Source organism: Mobula hypostoma, chromosome 6, assembly GCF_963921235.1.
Source record: "Mobula hypostoma chromosome 6, sMobHyp1.1, whole genome shotgun sequence".
In the NCBI taxonomy this organism is placed as follows: Eukaryota; Metazoa; Chordata; class Chondrichthyes; order Myliobatiformes; family Myliobatidae; genus Mobula; species Mobula hypostoma.
This window is the reverse complement of record NC_086102.1, coordinates 192468867-192488927: the sequence shown is the minus strand read 5'-3', so window position 1 is coordinate 192488927 and position 20061 is coordinate 192468867. Positions and strand designations below refer to the sequence as shown.

General features: G+C 42.3%; 1 protein-coding gene across 4 annotated transcripts in view; it reads right to left on the bottom strand.

Annotated features, from left to right (window-relative positions):
- rab3gap1 (RAB3 GTPase activating protein subunit 1) overlaps positions 1–20061 on the bottom strand; it is a 135029-nt gene that overhangs the window by 6544 nt on the left and 108424 nt on the right. For all 4 annotated transcript variants that reach the window (XM_063052500.1, XM_063052501.1, XM_063052503.1 and 1 more), the window contains 5 exons: positions 14102–14518; positions 8238–8375; positions 5452–5679; positions 279–375; positions 3–106 (listed from right to left, as the gene is read on the bottom strand). In XM_063052500.1, the coding sequence (XP_062908570.1) occupies positions 3–106; positions 279–375; positions 5452–5679; positions 8238–8375; positions 14102–14518 (984 nt within the window). The remainder of the gene's footprint in view (positions 1–2; positions 107–278; positions 376–5451; positions 5680–8237; positions 8376–14101; positions 14519–20061) is intronic.

Sequence of the window (20061 nt, the reverse complement as noted above, 5' to 3'; positions counted from 1 at the left end):
ACTTCTAATTTTTTGATGTCAGGGTTTGAATATCTTAATAATTTGCCAGCTTGAGTAATGATCTGCTGAATTAATTTTTTTACAGATGGGATATCTTCTACAGACTCTGAAGGTGGGAAACAAAATAGTAGGATCATTAAGACTGGAAGCACAATGAGAAAACAATGTACAAAGTTCTGTTAACAGTAAACAGCTAATTAAGATCATTAGTAAACTAGTTAGATCAACAATTATGGAATTCTGTATTTTCCCATTCACAAGCAATTACATATATTCACCTTCATCCTTAATCTTCAGCAGTGCTGCATGCAAGACGCAAGGCAGTAAGTGTCTAGTCAAATCTGCAGGCTTCAAACCAACTAAATAGTGAAGGACCTGGCAGAAAACATACGTCCTGTTAACTTAATTCATACATCAAAATCTGTAGACAGATATCAATTAGAACATGACTAAAATAACAACTAAACATTCTAAAATTGCTTCACCTTGCTTCCTAAGAATAGTACATAAATTACCTACATGCAGGAAAAAAATCTTTAGTGTCTCATCATGCTCAAGAAACTTAAAACCATAATCATGTTGAATACATATCTGCTGTACTTTAGTGAGCTTTGATAAGTTCTTTTACCTCAACACAAACAGACATGAGCAAAAGTGACAACACATTCAATCACACAGGAGTTTGGTCCAATGAGTCTGCTCTGTCATTCAATCATGGCTGATATTTTCATTCCCATTCTCCTGCCGTCTTCCCCATAACTATTAACGTTCTTAACAATCAAGAACCTATCAAATTCTGCCTTAAATAGATCCACAAACTTGGCATCCATTGCCATCTATAGCAATGGATCCACAGATCCACCACCCACATGCGCACAAAATTGCTTCTTCTCTCAGTTTTAGAGGGGGGGCCTTTAATTCTGAGGCTGCGCCCTCTGATCCCAGGATCTTCTATTAATGGAAACATCCTCTCCATATCTACTCCAACCGTATCTCTCAGTATTAGAATCAGAGTCATTATCACCAGCATGTGATGTGAAATTTGTTAACTTAGCAGCAGCAGTTCAATGCGATACATAATCTAGCAAAGAGAAGAATAAATAAAATTAAATTTAATAATAAATAAACAAGTAAATCAATTACGTATATTGAATAGATTATTTAAAAATGTGCAAAAACAGAAATACTGTATATTAAAAAAGTGAGGTAGTGTCCAAAGCTTCAAAGTCCTTTCAGGAATCAGTTGGCAGAGGGGAAGAAGCTGTTCTTCAATCACTGAGTGTGTGCCTTCAGGCTTCTGTATCTCCTACCTGATGGTAACAGTGAGAAAAGGGCATGCCCTGGGTGCTGGAGGTCCTTAATAATGGATGCTGCCTTTCTGAGACACCACTCCTTGAAGATGTCCTGGGTACTTTGTAGGTTAGTGCCCAAGATGGAGCTGACCTATTGTGGCGATAGACAAATTGTAATGGGTCCAGGTCCTTGCTGAGGCAGGAGTTCAGTCCAGTCATGACCTACGTCTCAAACCATTTCATCACTGTAGATATGAGTGCAACCGGGCGATGGTCATTAAGGCAGCCCACATTATTCTTCTTAGGCACTGGTTTAATTGTTGCCTTTTTGAAGTAAAGGGGAACTTCACCCTATAGCAGTGAGAGGTTGAAAATGTCCTTGATTACTCCCGCCAGTTGGTTGGCACAGGTTTTTGGAGCTTACCAACAATGTTTCCTCTAATATTTAGTAGTGTGCACAAAAACCTTACGTTGTGCAAATTTTTTCCGTGACAAAGGTATGTGTGCACTGAATGCACACATGGCACAGTATACGTAGATTTACAAAATATTTGACATAAAACTGCACAGAATAATAACAAAATAACATACATATTTAAGTCGCTGTTATTTTTTCTCTCTCTTGTCTTTGGCATTTACCCATTCTTTGTAAACTCTATCTAGACTAATAGAACTTCTATCCAATTGATAGCTTTTGATTCTCATTAACATATCCAAATGACATTCACCTAAACGGTTTCTCAGCTTGTTTCTGAGTTGATCCATTAGGCTAAAATCTCGCTCATAGTCCGCACTAGATGCAATGTCCATCAACTGTGCAAGCTCGCAAAACTGTTCATCTTGAAGTACAAATGCCATCATTTGGGCAAAGTTTGAAATCAGTTTGGATTTAACTTTTTCTTGCACGGAAAAATTGAAATCATTAAACTGTCCAACTATTACAGTACTCTCAGCTAGAAAATCATGATATTTTAGACACAAGGCATTAACTTGTTCATCGCCAAACGTGAAGTCACAATCTGCAATTGTGGAGAAATCAAAAGCTGACCATTCTTGTACCTCATCTTCAGGAAACCTTTCTTCTAAATGAACAAAAAGACCATTTATAAAAATCAACAGCGAACTTGCATCTACTGGGACGGTTTCTTCAAATTGTTGACTTAGCAAAACTTTAACTTTGTCACTCCACGAAACATTATCTCCCAGATACTGCTTTCTTATCTTGTTAATTTTGTCTTGTGCAATATGAAGTGAATCAGTCGGTGTCAGGCCACTCTTTTGCAGAATCTTGCACAGTGCAGCCAGTTCATCAAAGACATCACTTAAAACCTGTAAAGCTACTTTGTATGTGATATTTATTAAATTTCTCGTGACAGTATTTAGCCACAGGGTCATTTGACTGATCTTTTTCAATAAAGACTTAGTAAGTTATCTGCAGGATTTGAAACAGATCTTTGTAAACTGTACGATATGAACACTGTCTGCCAAAGATGGCTGTCGCCGTGATGCAGCTGTACAAACCAGAACAGGATCGGTGAGGTGACGTAAATTAGTGACGTGCATTGTGGTATTTGAAAAACAGACTAACTAGTTAACAGAAACACTTAGCTAAGAGATTATTTTCAATAAGTATAATTATTAATTACTACATTATTTTAGGTAACTAACCTTTTGTGCGCACATGAATTTCCTTTGTGCGCTGGTTGAAAAACGTGTCTGTGCGCGCACAGCTTAGAGGGAACATAGCTTACCAGGTACTCTGTCAGGACCTTTCGCCTTGTGAGGGTTCACTCTCTTCAAAGGCAACCTAGCATCGGCCTCTGAGACAGAGATCACAGGGTCATCAGGTGCAGCAGGGATTTTCACAGCTGTAGTTGTATTCTCCCTTTCAAAGCAGGCATGGAAGGCGTTGAGTTCATCTGGTAGTGAAGCATCGCTGCCATTCATGCTACTGGGTTTCACTTTGTAGGAAGTAATATACTGAAACCCTTGCCAGAGTTGTTGTACATCCGATGTAACCTCCAACCTTGTTCGAAATTGTCTCTTTGCCCTTGAAATAGCCCTCTGCAAGTCATAGCTGGTTTCCTGGTAGAGGCCTGGGACACCAGACTTGAATGCCATACATCTAGCCTTCAGTAGACGACGCATCTCCTAGTTCATCCACGGCTTTTGTTTGGGAATGTACAGCAAGTCTTTGTAGGCACATACTCATCCACACAAGTTTTAATGAAGTTTGTAACAACTGCAGCAAACTCATCCAGATTCAATATAGTCTGAATACAGTCTAGTCCACCGATTCAAAGCAGTCCTGTAGGTGCTCCTGTGCTCCCCTTGTCCACACCTTCTTGGTCCTCACTACTGGTGCTGCAGTCTTCAGTCTCTGCCTATACTCAGGGAGTAGAAGTACAGCGAGGTAATCAGACTTCCTGAAGTGAGGGTGTGGAATAGCATGGTAGGCATTCTTGATGGTGGTGTACCAATCATCCAGTGTGTGCTGCCTCTAGTATTGCAAGTGATCTGTTGATGGTAATTCTGATCCCTCTCAGGGGACTACTGTGTATTCCCATTCTGAAGTCCACAATCAGTTTTTCGGTCTTACTGACGTTGAGTGCAACTTGCTTCTACGACACCATTCAACAAGCTGATGTGTCTCACTCCTGTACACCCTCTCTGATTTGATACCCAGTTTTTGGTCCAATTCAGCAAATCAGATAAGAGTTTAATGCTGGACAAAACCTGTGGCCTTAGCGAGTTGCCCTGGAAAATGCCTGAGTTTATTTTGATAACGGTGTTCGTTTCTTTTATGGTTGTTAACAGATAGGGTGATTATAGTGTGATAATGCTTCGTCAAACGTCGTACAAATTCCACGAAGTTTTGGGTGTAGTTTATATATATTAAGAACTTCAATTAACTGAGAATTTGGGACAGAATCAGATGCATTTTGGTAGTCAGTTTAACAACATGGAAGTTTTCTGCTTTTTCACCCGGCTTCACTTAGAATTACAGAATCTATTAATCAGCTGTTCTTTACACCCTTTCATACCCTTACAGCTTCCTATCTACTCTTCTGTAAATATACTGTGGTTATCTAAGTGAGTGGTGCTTAGTTGCAAGGTGTATGATGTTTTATGTTTAGTTTGAAAACAAGTAATTGGACAATATTTTGACAGGTCATTTGTAATTTCTCCTTTAGATAAGAGATACGTTTTACCTTCTGTCAAAAACCAAAATTTTAACAAAATTGTTCATAAGTTTCATTGGTACATATGAAGTCAAATAATTTTTTTATATATACAAGACCATAAGACTAAGACACAGGAGCAGAATTAGGCCATTTGGCCCATAGCGTCTGCTCTGCTATTCAATCATGATTGATCCTCTTTTCCCTTCCTCAGCCTCCTCCCCGTAACCTTTGATGCTGTGGCCAATCAAGAATCGATCAAGCTCTGCTTAAAGACACCCAAAGATCTGGCTTTCACAGATGCCTGTGGTTATAAACCTCACAAATTCACCACCCTCTGGCACTTAAGGCAGAGACAGATATGTTCTTGATTAGCCAGGGTATCAAAAGTTATGGGGGAGAAGGCAGCAGGGTGGGGATGACTGGAATAATTGGATGTGCCCCTGACTGAACGGTGGAGCAGACTCGATGAGCCAAATGGCTTACTTCTCCTACTTTTTCTTATGGTCTTGTCCCAGACTTCCCCACCGTGGGACACATCCTTTCTGCATCGACTCTGACTAAGCCTTTAAACATTCATAAGGTTTCAATGAGATCCACCTCATCCTTCTAAATTCCAGTGAGTACGGACCCAGAGCCATCAAACATTCCTCGTATAACTCTTTCATCCTTCTGAACTGCAACAAGTATGAATATTATCACAACTTTTCTAGTTGTGGGTATTATTACTATTACAATAATATTGCAGAACCTGCTTTTGTTTATTTCCCATTCCAACATTCTGCTTACGCCTGTCTTAGTTTTATATGCAAGTTCCTTTCTGCTCTCCAATTTATACTTAGCTTTTGGTCCACAATTATTTACTAGTATCTTTCAGGTGGGCTGCAGTCTTCCTTCATATTTACTTCTACCTTTTTTACGCTATTTTTACATTCCTTCATTACATTATTGTTAAAGTTAGAATTTGCCAGTCGTACCTTCTCAGCCTCCCTTGTGTCATCAAAAAGACGCCTTTGTCGTCGAGCAGGAGTTGGCTTTGCTGTTTCCCATACTTCCACCCACATGTTACCAGGGATTTTCATTCTAGCACTCAACTCTCCCCTGAGAACCTTGTCACCTACTTCATCAGTGAATTCTTCTTCAACATAATCACGTGGAGAGTACCACCTCACAAAATCTTCCAAACAACAGCCTGGATTTGCAGCCTAATAAACAAATCAAATGGGTCATAAAATTATTATTCTACACCTGAGTTACATTTTGTTAAATAACTAAAATTCATAGTTTGATTTTCATTTACTTTAACATTTTTTTATTTAATACTGGTCAATAAAATCAATAGATTATACTTCTATCTAATATCCTTTCCTCCAAATGTTGTTGAATATTATTGTCCCATCCTATACAGATCACAAGGGGTCTAATAGATACCCAGAAGTAGAGGGGAACTTCAGCTAGTAGTTACTAAATCATACGGATGTAGACAAGCAACACACATCAAAGATGCTGGTGAATGCAGCAGGCCAGGCAGCATCTCTAGGAAGAGGTACAGTTGACGTTTCGGGCCGAGACCCTTTGTCAGGACTAACTGAAGGAAGAGTTAGTAAGAGATTTGAACGTGGGAGGGGGAGGGGGAGATCCAAAATGATAGGAGAAGACAGGAGGGGGAGGGATGGAGCCAAGAGCTGGACAGGTGATTGGCAAAGGGGATATGAGAGAATCATGGACAGGAGGTCTGGAGAGAAAGACCTGGAGGTCTGGAGAGTTGGGGGGGGGGGGAGAACCCAGAGAATGGGCAAGGAGTATAGTCAGAGGGACAGAGAGAGAAGAAGAAGAGTGAGAGAAAGAATGTGTGTATAAAAATAAATAACGGATGGGGTACGAGGGGAGGTGGGGCATTAGCAGAAGCTGGAGAAGTTGATGTTCATGCCATCAGGTTGGAGGCTACCCAGAATATAAGGTGTTCTTCCTCCAACCTGAGTGTGGCTTCATCTTTACAGTAGAGGAGGCCGTGGATAGACATGTCTGAATGGGAATGGGATGCGGAATTAAAATGTGTGGCCTCTGGGAGATCCTGCTTTCTCTGGCGACAGAGTACAGGTGTTCAGCAAAGCGGTCTCCCAGTCTGCGTCGGGTCTCGCCAATATATAGAAGGCCAGATCGGGAGCACCGGACGCAGTATATCACCCCAGCCGACTCACAGGTGAAGTGTCGCCTCACCTGGAAGGACTGTCTGGGGCCCTGAATGGTGGTAAGGGAGGAAGTGTAAGGGCATGTGCAGCACTTGTTCCACTTACAAGGATAAGTGCCAGGAGGGAGATCAGTGGGGAGGGATGGGGGGGACGAATGGACAAGGGAGTTGCGTAGGGAGCGATCCCTGCAGAAAGCGGGTGGGGGGGGGGAGGAAAAGATGTGCTAAGTGGTGGGATCCCGTTGGAGGTGGCGGAAGTTACGGAGAATAATATGTTGGACCCGGAGGCTGGTGGGGTGGTAGGTGAGGACCAGGGGGACCTTATTCCTAGTGGGGAAGCAGGAGGATGGAGTGAGAGCAGATGTACATGAAATGGGGGAGATGCGCTTGAGAGCAGAGTTGATAGCGGAGGAAGGGAAGCCCCTTTCTTTAAAAAAAGAGGACATCTCCCTCGTCCTGGAATGAAAAGCCTCATCCTGAGAGCCCCATCCTCCCGCCACCCCACTAGGAATAGGGTCCCCCTGGTCCTCACCTACCACCCCACCAGCCTCCGGGTCCAACGTATTATTCTCCATAACTTCGGACACCTCCAACGGAATCCCACCACTAAGCACATCTTTCCCTCCCCCCTTCGCTCTGTTTTCCGCAGGGATTGCTCCCTACGCAACTCCCTTGTCCATTCGTCCCCCCCATCCCTCCCCACTGATCTCCCTCCTGGCACTTATCCTTGTAAGCGGAACAAGCGCTGCACATGCCCTTACATTTCCTCCCTTACCACCATTCAGGGCCCCAGACAGTCCTTCCAGGTGAGGCTGGGGTGATATACTGCGTCCGGTGCTCCCGATGTGGCCTTCTATATATTGGCGAGACCCGACACAGACTGGGAGACCGCTTTGCTGAACATCTACGCTCTGTCCGCCAGAGAAAGCAGGATCTCCCAGAGGCCACACATTTTAATTCCACATCCCATTCCCATTCAGACATGTCTATCCACGGCCTCCTCTACTGTAAAGATGAAGCCACACTCAGGTTGGAGGAACAACACCTTATATTCCGTCTGGGTAGCCTCCAACCTGATGGTATGAACATCGACTTCTCTAACTTCTGCTAAAGACCCACCTCCCCCTCGTACCCCATCTGTTATTTATTTTTATACACACATTCTTCCTCTCACTCTCCTTCTTCTCCCTCTGTCCCTCTGACTATACTCCTTCTCCATCCTCTGGGTTCTCCCTCCCTTGTCTTTCTCCCTGGACCTCCTGTTTCATGATCCTCTCATATCCCCTTTGCCAATCACCTGTCCAGCTCCTGGCTCCATCCCTCCCCCTCCTGTCTTCTCCTATCATTTCGGATCTGCCTATCCCCCCTCCACTGTCAAATCTCTTACTAGCTCTTCCTTCAGTTAGTCCTGACGAAGGGTCTCGGCCTGAAACATCGACTCTACCTCTTCCTAGAGATGCTGCCTGGCCTACTGCGTTCACCAGCAACTTTGATGTGTGTTACTTGAATTTCCAGCATCTGCAGAATTCCTGTTGTTTAGGATGTAGACAAAATTATCAGAAGGAATTTTACCTTGAAGGATTCCATGTCTGACAGCAAACAAGCACTCTGCATTCTAGCACGCAGATGTGCTCCTTCAGCTGAAGTTCCCAGTTTGGCTAATACCTCTGATTGTTCTTCTAGTACATCTTCTGTCATTGGTGCTGGTTCCTGATAGAGAAAAGTTTTAGTAAATTAAGCTTTGATTCCTATGATGTGCAAGGAAGGAGATGTGGGAAGGAGAAGACAAGACATAGGAGCAGATTTAGGCCATTCAGCCCATCAAGCCCACTCTGTTATTTCATGTCTGATCCCAGATCCCATTCAACCCCATACACCTGCTGTCTCACCATATCCCTTGAGGACCCAACCAATTAGGAATCTATCAACCTCTGCTTTAAATATACCCACGGACTTGGCCTCAACTGCAGTCTGTGGCAGAGCATTCCATATATTCACCACTCTTTGGCTAAAAAAAAAAATTCCTCCTAACTTCTGTTCAAAAGGTCACCCCTCAATTTTGAGGCTGTGTCCTCTAGTTCTGGATACCACCACCATAGGATACATCCTCTCAACATCCATCTTATCTAGTCCTTTCAACACTCAGTAGGTTTCAATGAGAGCCGCCCACATTCTTCTAAATTCCAGTGAGTACAGGCCCAAAGCTGCTGAACACTCCTCATATGTTAACCCCTTCAATCCCAGAATCTTCCTGTGAACCTCCTCTGGACTCTCTCCAATGACAATACATCCTCTCTGATACAAGGAGCCCGAAAATGTCGACAATACTCGAAGTGTGTCCTGTCTACTGTCTTATAAAGCCTCAGCATTATCTCCTTGCTTTTATATTCTATTCCCCTTGAAGTAAATGCCAACATTGCATTTGCCTTCTTTATCACAGACTCAACCTGGGACTCTTGCACGAGGACTTCCAAGAACCTCTGCACCTCTGATGCTTCAATTTTCTCCCCATTTAGATAAAAGTCTACACTATTGTTCCTTTTACCAAAATGCATTCTCATACATTTACGAACACTGTATTCCATCAGCCACTTTATTGCTGATTCTTCCAATTTGTGCAAGGCCTGCTGCAATCACATTGCTTCCTCAACACTACCTACCCTGCACCTATCTACATATCATCTGCAAACTTTGCCACAAAGCCATCAATTCTACTATCTAACTCATTGACAAACGTGAAAAGTAGTGGTTCCAATACTGACCCCTGAACACCTCTAGTCACGGGCAGCCAACCAGAGAAGACCCCCTTTATTCCCACTCATTGCCTCCTGCCTGTCAGCCATTCCTCTGTCCATGCCAGTATATTTCTTGTAACACGAAATGATTTTATCTTGTTACGCAGCCTTATGTAAGGCACTCTATCAAATGCCTTCTGAAAATTAAGTAAATGACATCCACTGCCTCTCCTATCCAGACGGAATATAAGGTGTTGTTCCTCCAACCTAAGTGTGGTGTCATCGCGACAGTGGAGGCGGCCATGGACAGACATATTGGAATGGAAATGAGGTGGAATTGAAATAGGACACTTTTTCTGATGGACGGTGCGTAGGTGGTCGGCGAATCCAGGGCCCCAAACAGTCATACCAGGTGAGGCGACACTTCACCTGTGAGTCTGTTGGGGTCATATACTGTGTCCAGTGCCACTGGTGTGGCCTCCTGTAAATCAGTGAGACCTGACATAGACTGGGAGACGACTTCACTGAGCACCTATGCTCTGTCTGCCAGAAAAAGTGGGATCTCCCAGTGGCCACCCATTTTAATTCCACTTCTAAAATGTCTATCCATGGCCTCCTCCACTGTCGTGAGGAGGCCACACTTAGGTTGGAGGAACAACACCTTAAATTCCGTCTGGATAGCCTCCAACCTGGTGACATGAACATCAATTTCTCAAACTTTTGGGAATTCACCCCCACCTCACCATTCCCCATCCCCTTTACCTTCTCTCACCTTATCTCCTTGCCTGCCCATCGCCTCCCACTGGTGCTCCTTCCCCCTTTTCTTTCTTCCATGGCCTTCTGTCCTCTTCCATCAGACTCCCCTTTCTCCCCTTTCTCCAGCCCTGTATCTCCTTCACCGATCAACTTCCCAGCTCTTTATGTCATCCCTCCCCCTTCAGGTTTCACCTATCACCTTGTGTTTCTCTCTCCCCTCCCCGCACCTTTTAAATCTACTCCTCAGCCTTTGTCCCCTCAGTCCTGATGAAGGGTCTGGCACAAAGCATTGACTGTGTCCCTTTTCCATAAATGCTGCCTGGCCTGCTGAGTTCCCCCGAAACCTCATCCTTAATAATGGTGTCCAACACTTCCCCAACCACTGAGGTTAGGCTTACTGGCTTATAATATTCTCTTTTTTGTCTTCCTGGCTTCTTAATGAGTGAAGTCATTTTCGCAATTTTCCAGTCCTCTGGGACCATGCCAGAATCAAGTAATTCTTGAAAGATCATGATCAATGTAAATGGTATCTCTTCAGCAACCTCTTTCAGGATTCTGGGCTGTAGTCCGCCTGTCCTAGTGACTTACCACCTTAAGACCTTTTTAGTACATTTTCCTTTGTAATAGCAATGGCACTCATGCCTGCTCCTTGACACTCATGGCCCTCTGGCATACAGCTAGTATCTTCCACAGTGAAGACTGATGCAAAGTGCTCATTAAGTTCATCTGCCATTTCTTTGTCCCCCATCACTACCTCACCAGCATCATTTTCCAGGGGTCCAACATCAACTCTCACCTCCCTTTTATTTTTTATGTAACTGATAAAACTTGCACTACCCTGCTTGGTATTATTAGCTACTTTGCCCTCATCTTTTCCCTTCTTAAAGCTTTTATAATCGGCTTTTGTTGGATTTTAAAAGCTTCCCAATCATCCAACTTCCCACTCATTTTTACTACCTCATATGCCCTTTCACTGGCTTTTACGCAATCCTTAATTTCCTTTGTCAGCCACCGTTGCCTAGCCCTGCCATTACAGAACTACTTCTTCTCTGGGACATAAGTGTCATGTGACTTGTGAACTATATCTAGAAACTTCAGTCACCTCTGATCTGCCATCATCCCTGCCAGTATCCTCCTCCAATCCATCCGGGCAAGCTCCTCTCTGATACCTCTGTAATTCACTTTATTCCATTGCAATACTGATACATACGAGTTATGCTTCTCACTCTCAAATTGAAGTATGAATTTAATATTATCATTACCTCCTAAGGGTTCCTTTACGTTAAGCTGACTAAAAACCTGGGTTATTACACATAGCCATTCTAAGATAGCCTTTGCCTTAGTAGGCTCAAGCACAAACACAAGCTGCTCTCAAAAAGCCATCTCATAGGCATTCAACAAATTTCCTCTCTTGTGATCTGACACCAACTTGATTTTCCCAATCCCCTTGCATATTGAAGACCCCCATGACAATTGTCTCATAATCCTTATTACAAGCCTTTTCCAGCTTCCTTTGCAATCTCAACCCCACATCTTAGTTACTATTTGTAGGCCTATATATGATTCCCACAATGGTTTTTTTACCCTTGCAGTTTCTTAACTCCACCCAAGATTCAACATTCTCTGACCCTACGTCACCTCTTTCTAAACATGTAATTCCATCTCTTACTGACAGGGCCACACCTCTGCCTATGCCTTCCTGCTTGTCCTTTCGCTACAAAGTATACCCTTTGATCTCAACCATGATCACTTTTCAGCCATGACTCATGATACTCATAATGTCAGACTGACCAATCTCTAATTGTTCCACGAGTTCATCTACCTTATTCCATAAGACATAAGAGCAGAAATAGGCCATCTGGCAAATTGAGTCTGCTCCGCCATTCAATCATGGCTGATCCTTTTTTTTCCCCTCATCCACAACCCTAGTTCCTGGTCTTCTTCATGCCATGTCCAATCAAGAACCTATCAATCTCTGCCTTAAATACACCTAACGACCTGACCTCCACAGCTGCATGTGGCAACAAGTTCCACAAAATCACCACCCTTTGCCTAAAGAAATTTCTCTGCACCTCTGTTTTGAAAGGGCGCCCCTCTGTCCTGAGGCTATGCCCTCTTGTCCTAAGATTCTCCCACCATAGGAAACATCCTTTCCACATCTACTCTGTCTAGGCCGTTTAACATTTGAAAGGTTTCAATGAGATCCCTCCTCATCCTTCTGAATTCCGGTGAGTACAGACCCAGAGCCATCAAATGTTCCTCGTATGATAGACCTTTCATTCCTGGAATCATCCTTGTGAACCTCCTCTGGACCCTCTCCAACACCAACAAATCTTTTCTCAGATGAGGGGCCCAAAACTGTTCACAATACTCAAGGTGAGGCCTCACCAGTGCACATTTATTTCTACTACCAAAGTGCATGACCATGCATTTTCCAACATTGTATTTCTTGCCCATTCTCCTAATTTGTCTAAGTTCTTCTGCATCCTGCCCGTTTCCTCAACACTACCTGACCCTTCATCAATCTTCATATCATCTGCAAGCTTGGCAACAGAGCCATCTATTCCGTCATCTAAATCATTCATATACAGCATAAAAAGAAGTGGTCCCAACAGCGAACCCAGCGGAACACCAATAGTCACTGGCAGCCAGCCAAAAAAGGGTCCTTTTGTTCCCACTCGCTGCTTCCTACCAACCAGCCAATGTTCTATGTTAGTAACTTTTCTGTAATACCATGGGCTCTTAACTTGGTAAGTAGCCTCATGTGTGGCCCCTTGTCAAAGGCCTTCTGAAAGTCCAAATATACAACATCCACCGCATGCCCTTTATCTATCCTAATTGTAATCTCCTCAAAGAATTCCAACAAGTTCGTCAGGCAGGATTTTCCCTGAAGGAAACCATACTGACTTTGTACTATCTTGTCCTGTGTCACCAAGTACTCCATCACCTCATCCTTAACAATTGACTCCAACATCTTCCCAACCACTAAGGTCAGGCTTACTGATCTATAATTTCCTTTCTGCTGCATGCCTCCTTTCTTAAAGAGTGGAGTAACATTTGCAATTTTCCATTTCTAATGCCACCACAATGTCCAACGCTACCTCTTTCAGGACCCTAGGGTGCAGTTCCTCTGGTATGGGTGACTTGGGTGCCTTTAGGTTTTTCAGCTTTTTGAGCACCTTCTCTCTTGTAACTGCACTCACTTCTCTTCCTTCAAACACTACAACATCAGGCACACTACTGGTGTCTTCCACAGTGAAGACTGACGCAAAATACTTATTTAGTTCATCCACCATCTCCTTGTTCCCCGTTATTCTTTCTCCTGCCTCATTTTCTAGCAGTCCTATATCCACTCTCATTTCTCTTTTCTTTTTAACACAGTCATTAAGAGCAGGATACAAGAATACATAATGTATGACACAGAAGCAGACCCTACAGCACAACTCAGCCCAAATGCTGACCAAGGTCCCTACCTGAGCTACTCGCATTTGCCCATATACCTTTAAACCTTTCCTAGCCACATCCCTGTTTGAATATCTTTTACATGGGATTGCATTTTTACATGGAACCTGCCTCTACGACTTCTCTGGAGGTTTGTTCCATATACTCACTATCCTCGGCTGCACACAATTAAATTTTCATTCCTCAAAACATATCCATGCACCTTGTCCACACAAATACAGGGAATTAAGGGTGGAAATCACACTCAGTGCTTTTTTTATTGACGCAGGGTCTCAACTATTAGCTCATCTGGCATCAGCAAAATGAGCCAAGTCTAGAATCAGATAAATGACCTTCTGCCAAGCATAGCAGTGGATGTTAAATTTATACATGGAGTGATCAAAGATGTTATATATCTACAGACCAATATGAAGGGCCTTGACACACAGTATCATTGTCTGTATATTCAGTTTAAAAAGGAAAGAAAGATGATAATAGTTTTACCTGTGTAAGTGGAATATAAAGTGGATCTCCCGTGAGAAGGAGTGTCAGTTTGCCATGCTGATGCAAGCGTCCATCCGGTCTGTACTTTTGGACATCTTTCTTTGCACCTTCATTATTTTTGTCACCTTTTGTCGTCCCTTCTTTTGTTTCACTCTCCTGTCTACTTTCCTTCAACTCTTCTGTGTCACTCACACACTCAAAAAACTCATCCTCACTGTCACTCCACGAGTCCCATGATTTCTGCTGAGATGATTCTTTGCTTTCCTTTTCAAAACCTTTATTATCCATACACTCTGTTGTCCCTTTGCTGGTGTTATTTGACAGCCTTCTCTCTGCTGAAGCGACCATTACATTTTCTGTCATCTGTTTCTTTCCACCATCTCTTGCTCTTTTCCTCTCAATGCAACAATTCAGCATCTTAAAATTAAAAATAAAAGTTTTTACAAAAGATATAACATTGTCTGTTTTATTCCTGCCCTCCACTTGTACTCAAAAGATTAAATGCATCATATCCCAGCAAATTTAATCTGTAGCTCCATGAGTTTTTTTAAAATGCAGATTACAGAATCCATCATATAATTTCTTTGGTAGTTTCTTTTCTTGTTTTCTTTCTCCAAACAATTTCCCTTACTGCAAGATTGTTTGCAGTGAACAGTATACCAATATCTTAACAAGTTGGGTAAGTCACCAGGACCGGACGAGATGTACCCCAGGCTACTGTGGGAGGCAAGGGAGGAGACTCCTGAGCCTCTGGCGATGATCTTTGCATCATCAGTGGGGATGGGAGAGTTCCAGAGGATTGGAGGGTTGAGGATGTTCCATTATTCAAGAAAGGGAGTAGAGATAGCCCAGGAAATTATAAACCGGTGAGTCTTACTTCAGCAGTTGGTAAGTTGATGCAGAAGATCCTGACAGGCAGGATTTACGAACATTTGGAGAGGCATAATATGATTAGGAATAGTCAGCATGGCTTTGTCAAAGGGAAGTTGTGCCTTACGAGCCTGATTGAATTATTAAGGATGTGACTGAACACACTGATGAAGGTGGAGCAGTATATGTAGTATATATGGATTTCAGCAAGGCATTTGATAAGGTACACCATGCAAGGCTAATTGAGAAAGTAAGGAGGCATGGGATCCAAGGGGCCATTGCCTTGTGGATCCAGAACTGGCTTGCCCATAGAAGACAAGGAGTGGTTGTAGACGGGTCATATTCTGCATAGAGGTCGGTCACCAGCGGTGTGTCTCAGGAATCTGTTCCGGGACCCCTACTCTTTGTGAATTTTATAAATGGCCTGGATGAGGAAGTGGAAGGATGGGTTAGTAAACTTGCTGAGGACACCACGGTTGGGGGTGTTGTGGATAGTGTCATCAGCAAATTTATGAAACCCATCCTTCCACTGTGGCCGTCAGAGGTTACAGCAGGACATTGATAGGATGCAAAACTGGGCTGAGAAGTGGCAGATGGAGTTCAACCCAGGTAAGTGTGAGGTGGTTCATTTTGGTAGGTCAAATATGATGGCATAATATAGCATTAATGGTAAGACTCTTGGCAGTGTGGAGGATCAGAGGGATCTTGGGGTCCGAGTCCACAGGACACTCAAAGCAGCTACACAGGTTGACTCTGTGGTTAAGAAGGCATACGGTGCATTGGCCTTCACCAACCGTGGTATTGAGTTAAGAGCCGAGAGGTAATGTTGCAGCTACGTAGGACCCTGGTGAGACCCTACTTGGAGTACTGTCCTCAGTTCTGGTCGCCTCACTATAGGAAGGATGCAGAAACCATAGAAAGGGTGCAGAGGAGATTTACACGGATGTTGCCTGGATTGGGGAGCATGCCTTATGAGAACAGGTTGAGTGAGCTTGGCCTTTTTCCCTTGGAGCGACGTAGGATGAGAGGTGATCTGATAGAGGTGTACCAGATGATGAGGGGCATTGAACGTTTGGATAGTCAGAGGCTTTTTCGCAGGGCTGGAATACTAGCATGAGAGGGCAGTTTTAAGGTGCTTGGTAGTAGGTGTAGAGAAGACGTTAGGAGTAAGTTTTCCTTACGCAGAGAGTGGTGAGTGAGTGGAATGGGCTGCCGGCGACGGCAATGAAGGCGGATACGATAGGCTCTTTTAAGAGACGCTTGGACAGGTACATGGAGCTCAGAAAAATAGAGGGCTATGGGTAAACCTAGGTAATTTCTTTTTCTTTCTTTTTCAATATTTTTATTAATTTCTTACATAAAAGAATACAGGTTTCCCCTGCCATCCGAAGGTACAGCGTTCCCATGAAACTGTTCGTAAGCCAAAATGTCGTAAAGCGAAGCAATTACCATTTATTTATATGGGAAAATTTTGTGAGCATTCGCAGACCCAAAAATAACCTACCAAATCATGCCAAATAACACATAACACCTAAAATAACAGTAACATATAGTAAAAGCAGGAATGACATGATAAATACACAGCCTACATAAAGTAGAAATACTTCTCTAAAACAATTGCCTGCACAGATCTCCGTAGCGAAAATCGCATGCAAGCGCACTCGGCAGAAACACCCTCTCCAGTAACCTTTAAACTATGAAGCTGCCAAATCTACCAAATAACACGTAAAAATACACAGCCTATATAAGCAGAAATAATGTATGTACAGTGTAGTATCACTTACTGGAATTGGGAAGACAGCGCCGAGCACACTGGTGATGGTGTGTTAGACTGAGTCGTCGCAGGTTGGGGTGGTGCAGTGGCCCCCACCGTCCGGGCCGCCGACCCAATACACTGCCGTGAAGAATGCAGCAGTAGCCGGGAGGCACACAGCACATCTTTAAGAAAAAAGCCGAAATAAACATGCTAATTAATTAGGTGCTGCACGGCACGTAAATGTCGGCGCAGATCAGAGGCGATTGCATCGCCTCTGATCCAGGCTGACAATTACGCGCTAGACAGCACCTAATTAATTAGCATGTTTATTTTGGCTTTTTTCTTAAAGATGTGCTGTGTGCCTCCCGGCTACCGCTGCATTCTCCGCGAATCGGTACAGTATCTGTCCGGGGCCCAGGGGTTGGGGTGGTGGGACACGGGGGTGTCATCTCATCGTCGATCAGGGCAGGCAGCTCATCTTCTCCTATGACTGCCCGCCTTGATGTCCAAGGTAGAAGTTCGTCGTCTGCTGTGGCTGATGTGGAAGGCTTGCTTGACTGCTGAGCCCCACGCATTTTTCGATCATACAGTTGTTTGTAAGCAATCAAACCATCCTGCAAATATCCCCTAAACCTACTTACCCTTTCAAAATTAAAGTCGTACTTTATCATTGCAGCGAAAATCTCACGCAGTTGCTCCACTTTCGCTACTGCATTCGGTTTCGATTGTTATCCTTTCCTCTTCCAATTGCATCAGCCCTTCATCTATCAGTTCTTGGTCATGGGATGCGAAAACCTCTTCAACATCATCTTCGTCAGCTTCCACAAGCCAAACTCACTTTCTCCTTGCTTCGTTCACCACAATCGAAATGCTTAATTATGTCTAGTTTTAGGCTAAGTGTAACACCCTTACGAGCTCTCTCAGGCTTTTCTGACACCTTAGAACTCATCTTGCTAACGGCTGCTCAATGCAACGTGTTTAAGCATTGCCGTTCCGAATCCGGGGGGAGAGCGGCTGCTTGGAGCGCACTTGCTTTTTTCGCACGCTGCCTTTCTTCGTAACAGTGAAAACACCTTCTGAAAGCGAAAACAGGTCTTTCGTAACAGTGAGGTTTCGTAAAGCGAACGTTCGAAAAGCAGGGGACACCTGTACAGAGTATAGTAGGATATATAATATATATATCAATTACAATACATTGAAATCACAGCTAAAGTGTAATTACCCCAAATCCATACAAATTAAATTTAAACATAATATTGAAAAGAGATAATTTTATTATACAAAAAAAACCCACTATCAGAAAAAAAGCAGCTGTTAGGTTAAAAAAAAAAGGAAAAAAACCCTTAACATATAGTAAAACTTATTAGCCAACATCTGTGCTTAATAGCAAATCAAAGATTTTGAAAATAATTCAAGGTCCCCACAATATTAAAAAAATCTTGTCTGGGTTCAGAAATTGAACAGCGAATCTTCTCTAAATTTAAGCATGACATAACATCATGTAACCAATGACTATGAATAGGTGGAGTGACATCCTTCCACCTAAACAACAATGCCCTCCTGGCTATGAGAGAAATAAAGGCCAAAATATGCAGATCACGTGTCTCCAAAATAATATCACCTCCTCCAACAATACCAAATAAGGCAGTTGAAGGGTTAGGTTTAAAATTTACTTTAAAAAGCACTGAAAAAGTTTGAAATACTTCCTTCCAATATTTTTAAAGACTCGGACAAGTCCAAAACATATGGATTAGTGAAGCACCTCCATTGTTACATCTATCACAATAGGGAGATATATCTGAATAAAAATGAGAGAACTTTTTAGACATATGGGCTCCATGAACCACTTTAAATTGTAGAAGGGAATGACGGGCACATAATGATGAGGTATTAACCAATTTAAAAATTTTATTCCAAGTGTCCTCAGAAATTGAAATCTGTAAATCTTCTTCCCAAAGATTTTTAATTTTATCGAAAGGAGTATTTCCCATTCCCAACAACATACCATAAATATTAGACATAGATGCACTATGGAAGGGTTTCAAATTAAAAATTAAATCAAGTAAATTTTTATCTGGACTTTTTGGAAACGTATGTACTTGAGAATGCAAAAAGTCTCTAACTTGTAAATATCGATAAAAGTGAGTTCTCAGGAGGCTATACTTAACTGACAGTTGTTCAAATGAAGAGAGACTATCTCCAACAAACAAATCATGAAAATATTTAACACCCAATCTATTCCACTCTTTAAAAACTACATCAGACATAGATGGTTCAAAAAAAGTTAGAAAAAAATGGGACTGGGAAGTGAAAAATTCAATAAACCAAAATATTTTCTAAATTGTACCCAAATCCTCATTTACAAAATTATCAGTTAAATTACTTAAAGATAAAAGAATTGAGGTTCTGAGAGGAGAAACGATAGAAAATTTATTAACAGAGTTAGCTTCTGAAGAAGCCCAAACCGGACAGTCCTCTCAATTAATATAATATAACCGAAATGTAAGATTTCATATATTGACTGCCCAGTAATAAAACCTAAAATTGGGTAAGGCTAAACCTCCATTCTTTTTAGCTTTTTGAAGATGAACTTTATCTAATTGAGAAATTTTATTTTTCCATATATAAGAAGATATAATAGAATCCAAAAAATCAAAAAAGGATTTAGAAATAAAAACAGGTATGGCCTGAAATAAATATGAAAATTTAGGCAAAATATTCATTTTAATAGAATTGCTTCAGCCAATCAATGATAAAGAGAGGGGTGACCAATTTGATAGTGCCTTCTTAACATAAATCAGAAGTGTAAAAAAATTTTCTTTAAAAAGGAATTTATAATTCCTAGTAATTGTTACGCCCAAGTAAATTGATTTCTTACAATTTTAAAAGGAAGGTTAGCATTAACTAATACCAAATCACTGAAAGGAAAAAGTTCACTCTTATTAAAGTCCTGAAAACTGACTAAAGCAGGAGAGTAAAGAAAGTAGAGAAAGTAGAGAAGGTAAAGAAGACTCCACATTAGAAAAGTAGAGCAACAGGTCATCAGCATAAAGCAAAACCTTGTGGGTAATACCCCTCTTTAAAATACCAGTGATATCATCTGTGAAAGGGTCCTGAATAACCCCCTGTAAACTGCACTGAGAGAGAGCGAGAGAGAGATTCACCACTGATATATTGTTTTGAAAAGAGAGAGAGAAAGAAAGAAAGAGAGAGAGAGATGAAGACTAACTGTTGGACTGTCACTTTAAGGCACTGGAAGTAACTTTTGGATTTCTGCTGAGTTGGAGAGAGAGATGGCACCAAGCAGCTCAGAAGTTGCTATGGTAACCGAGGG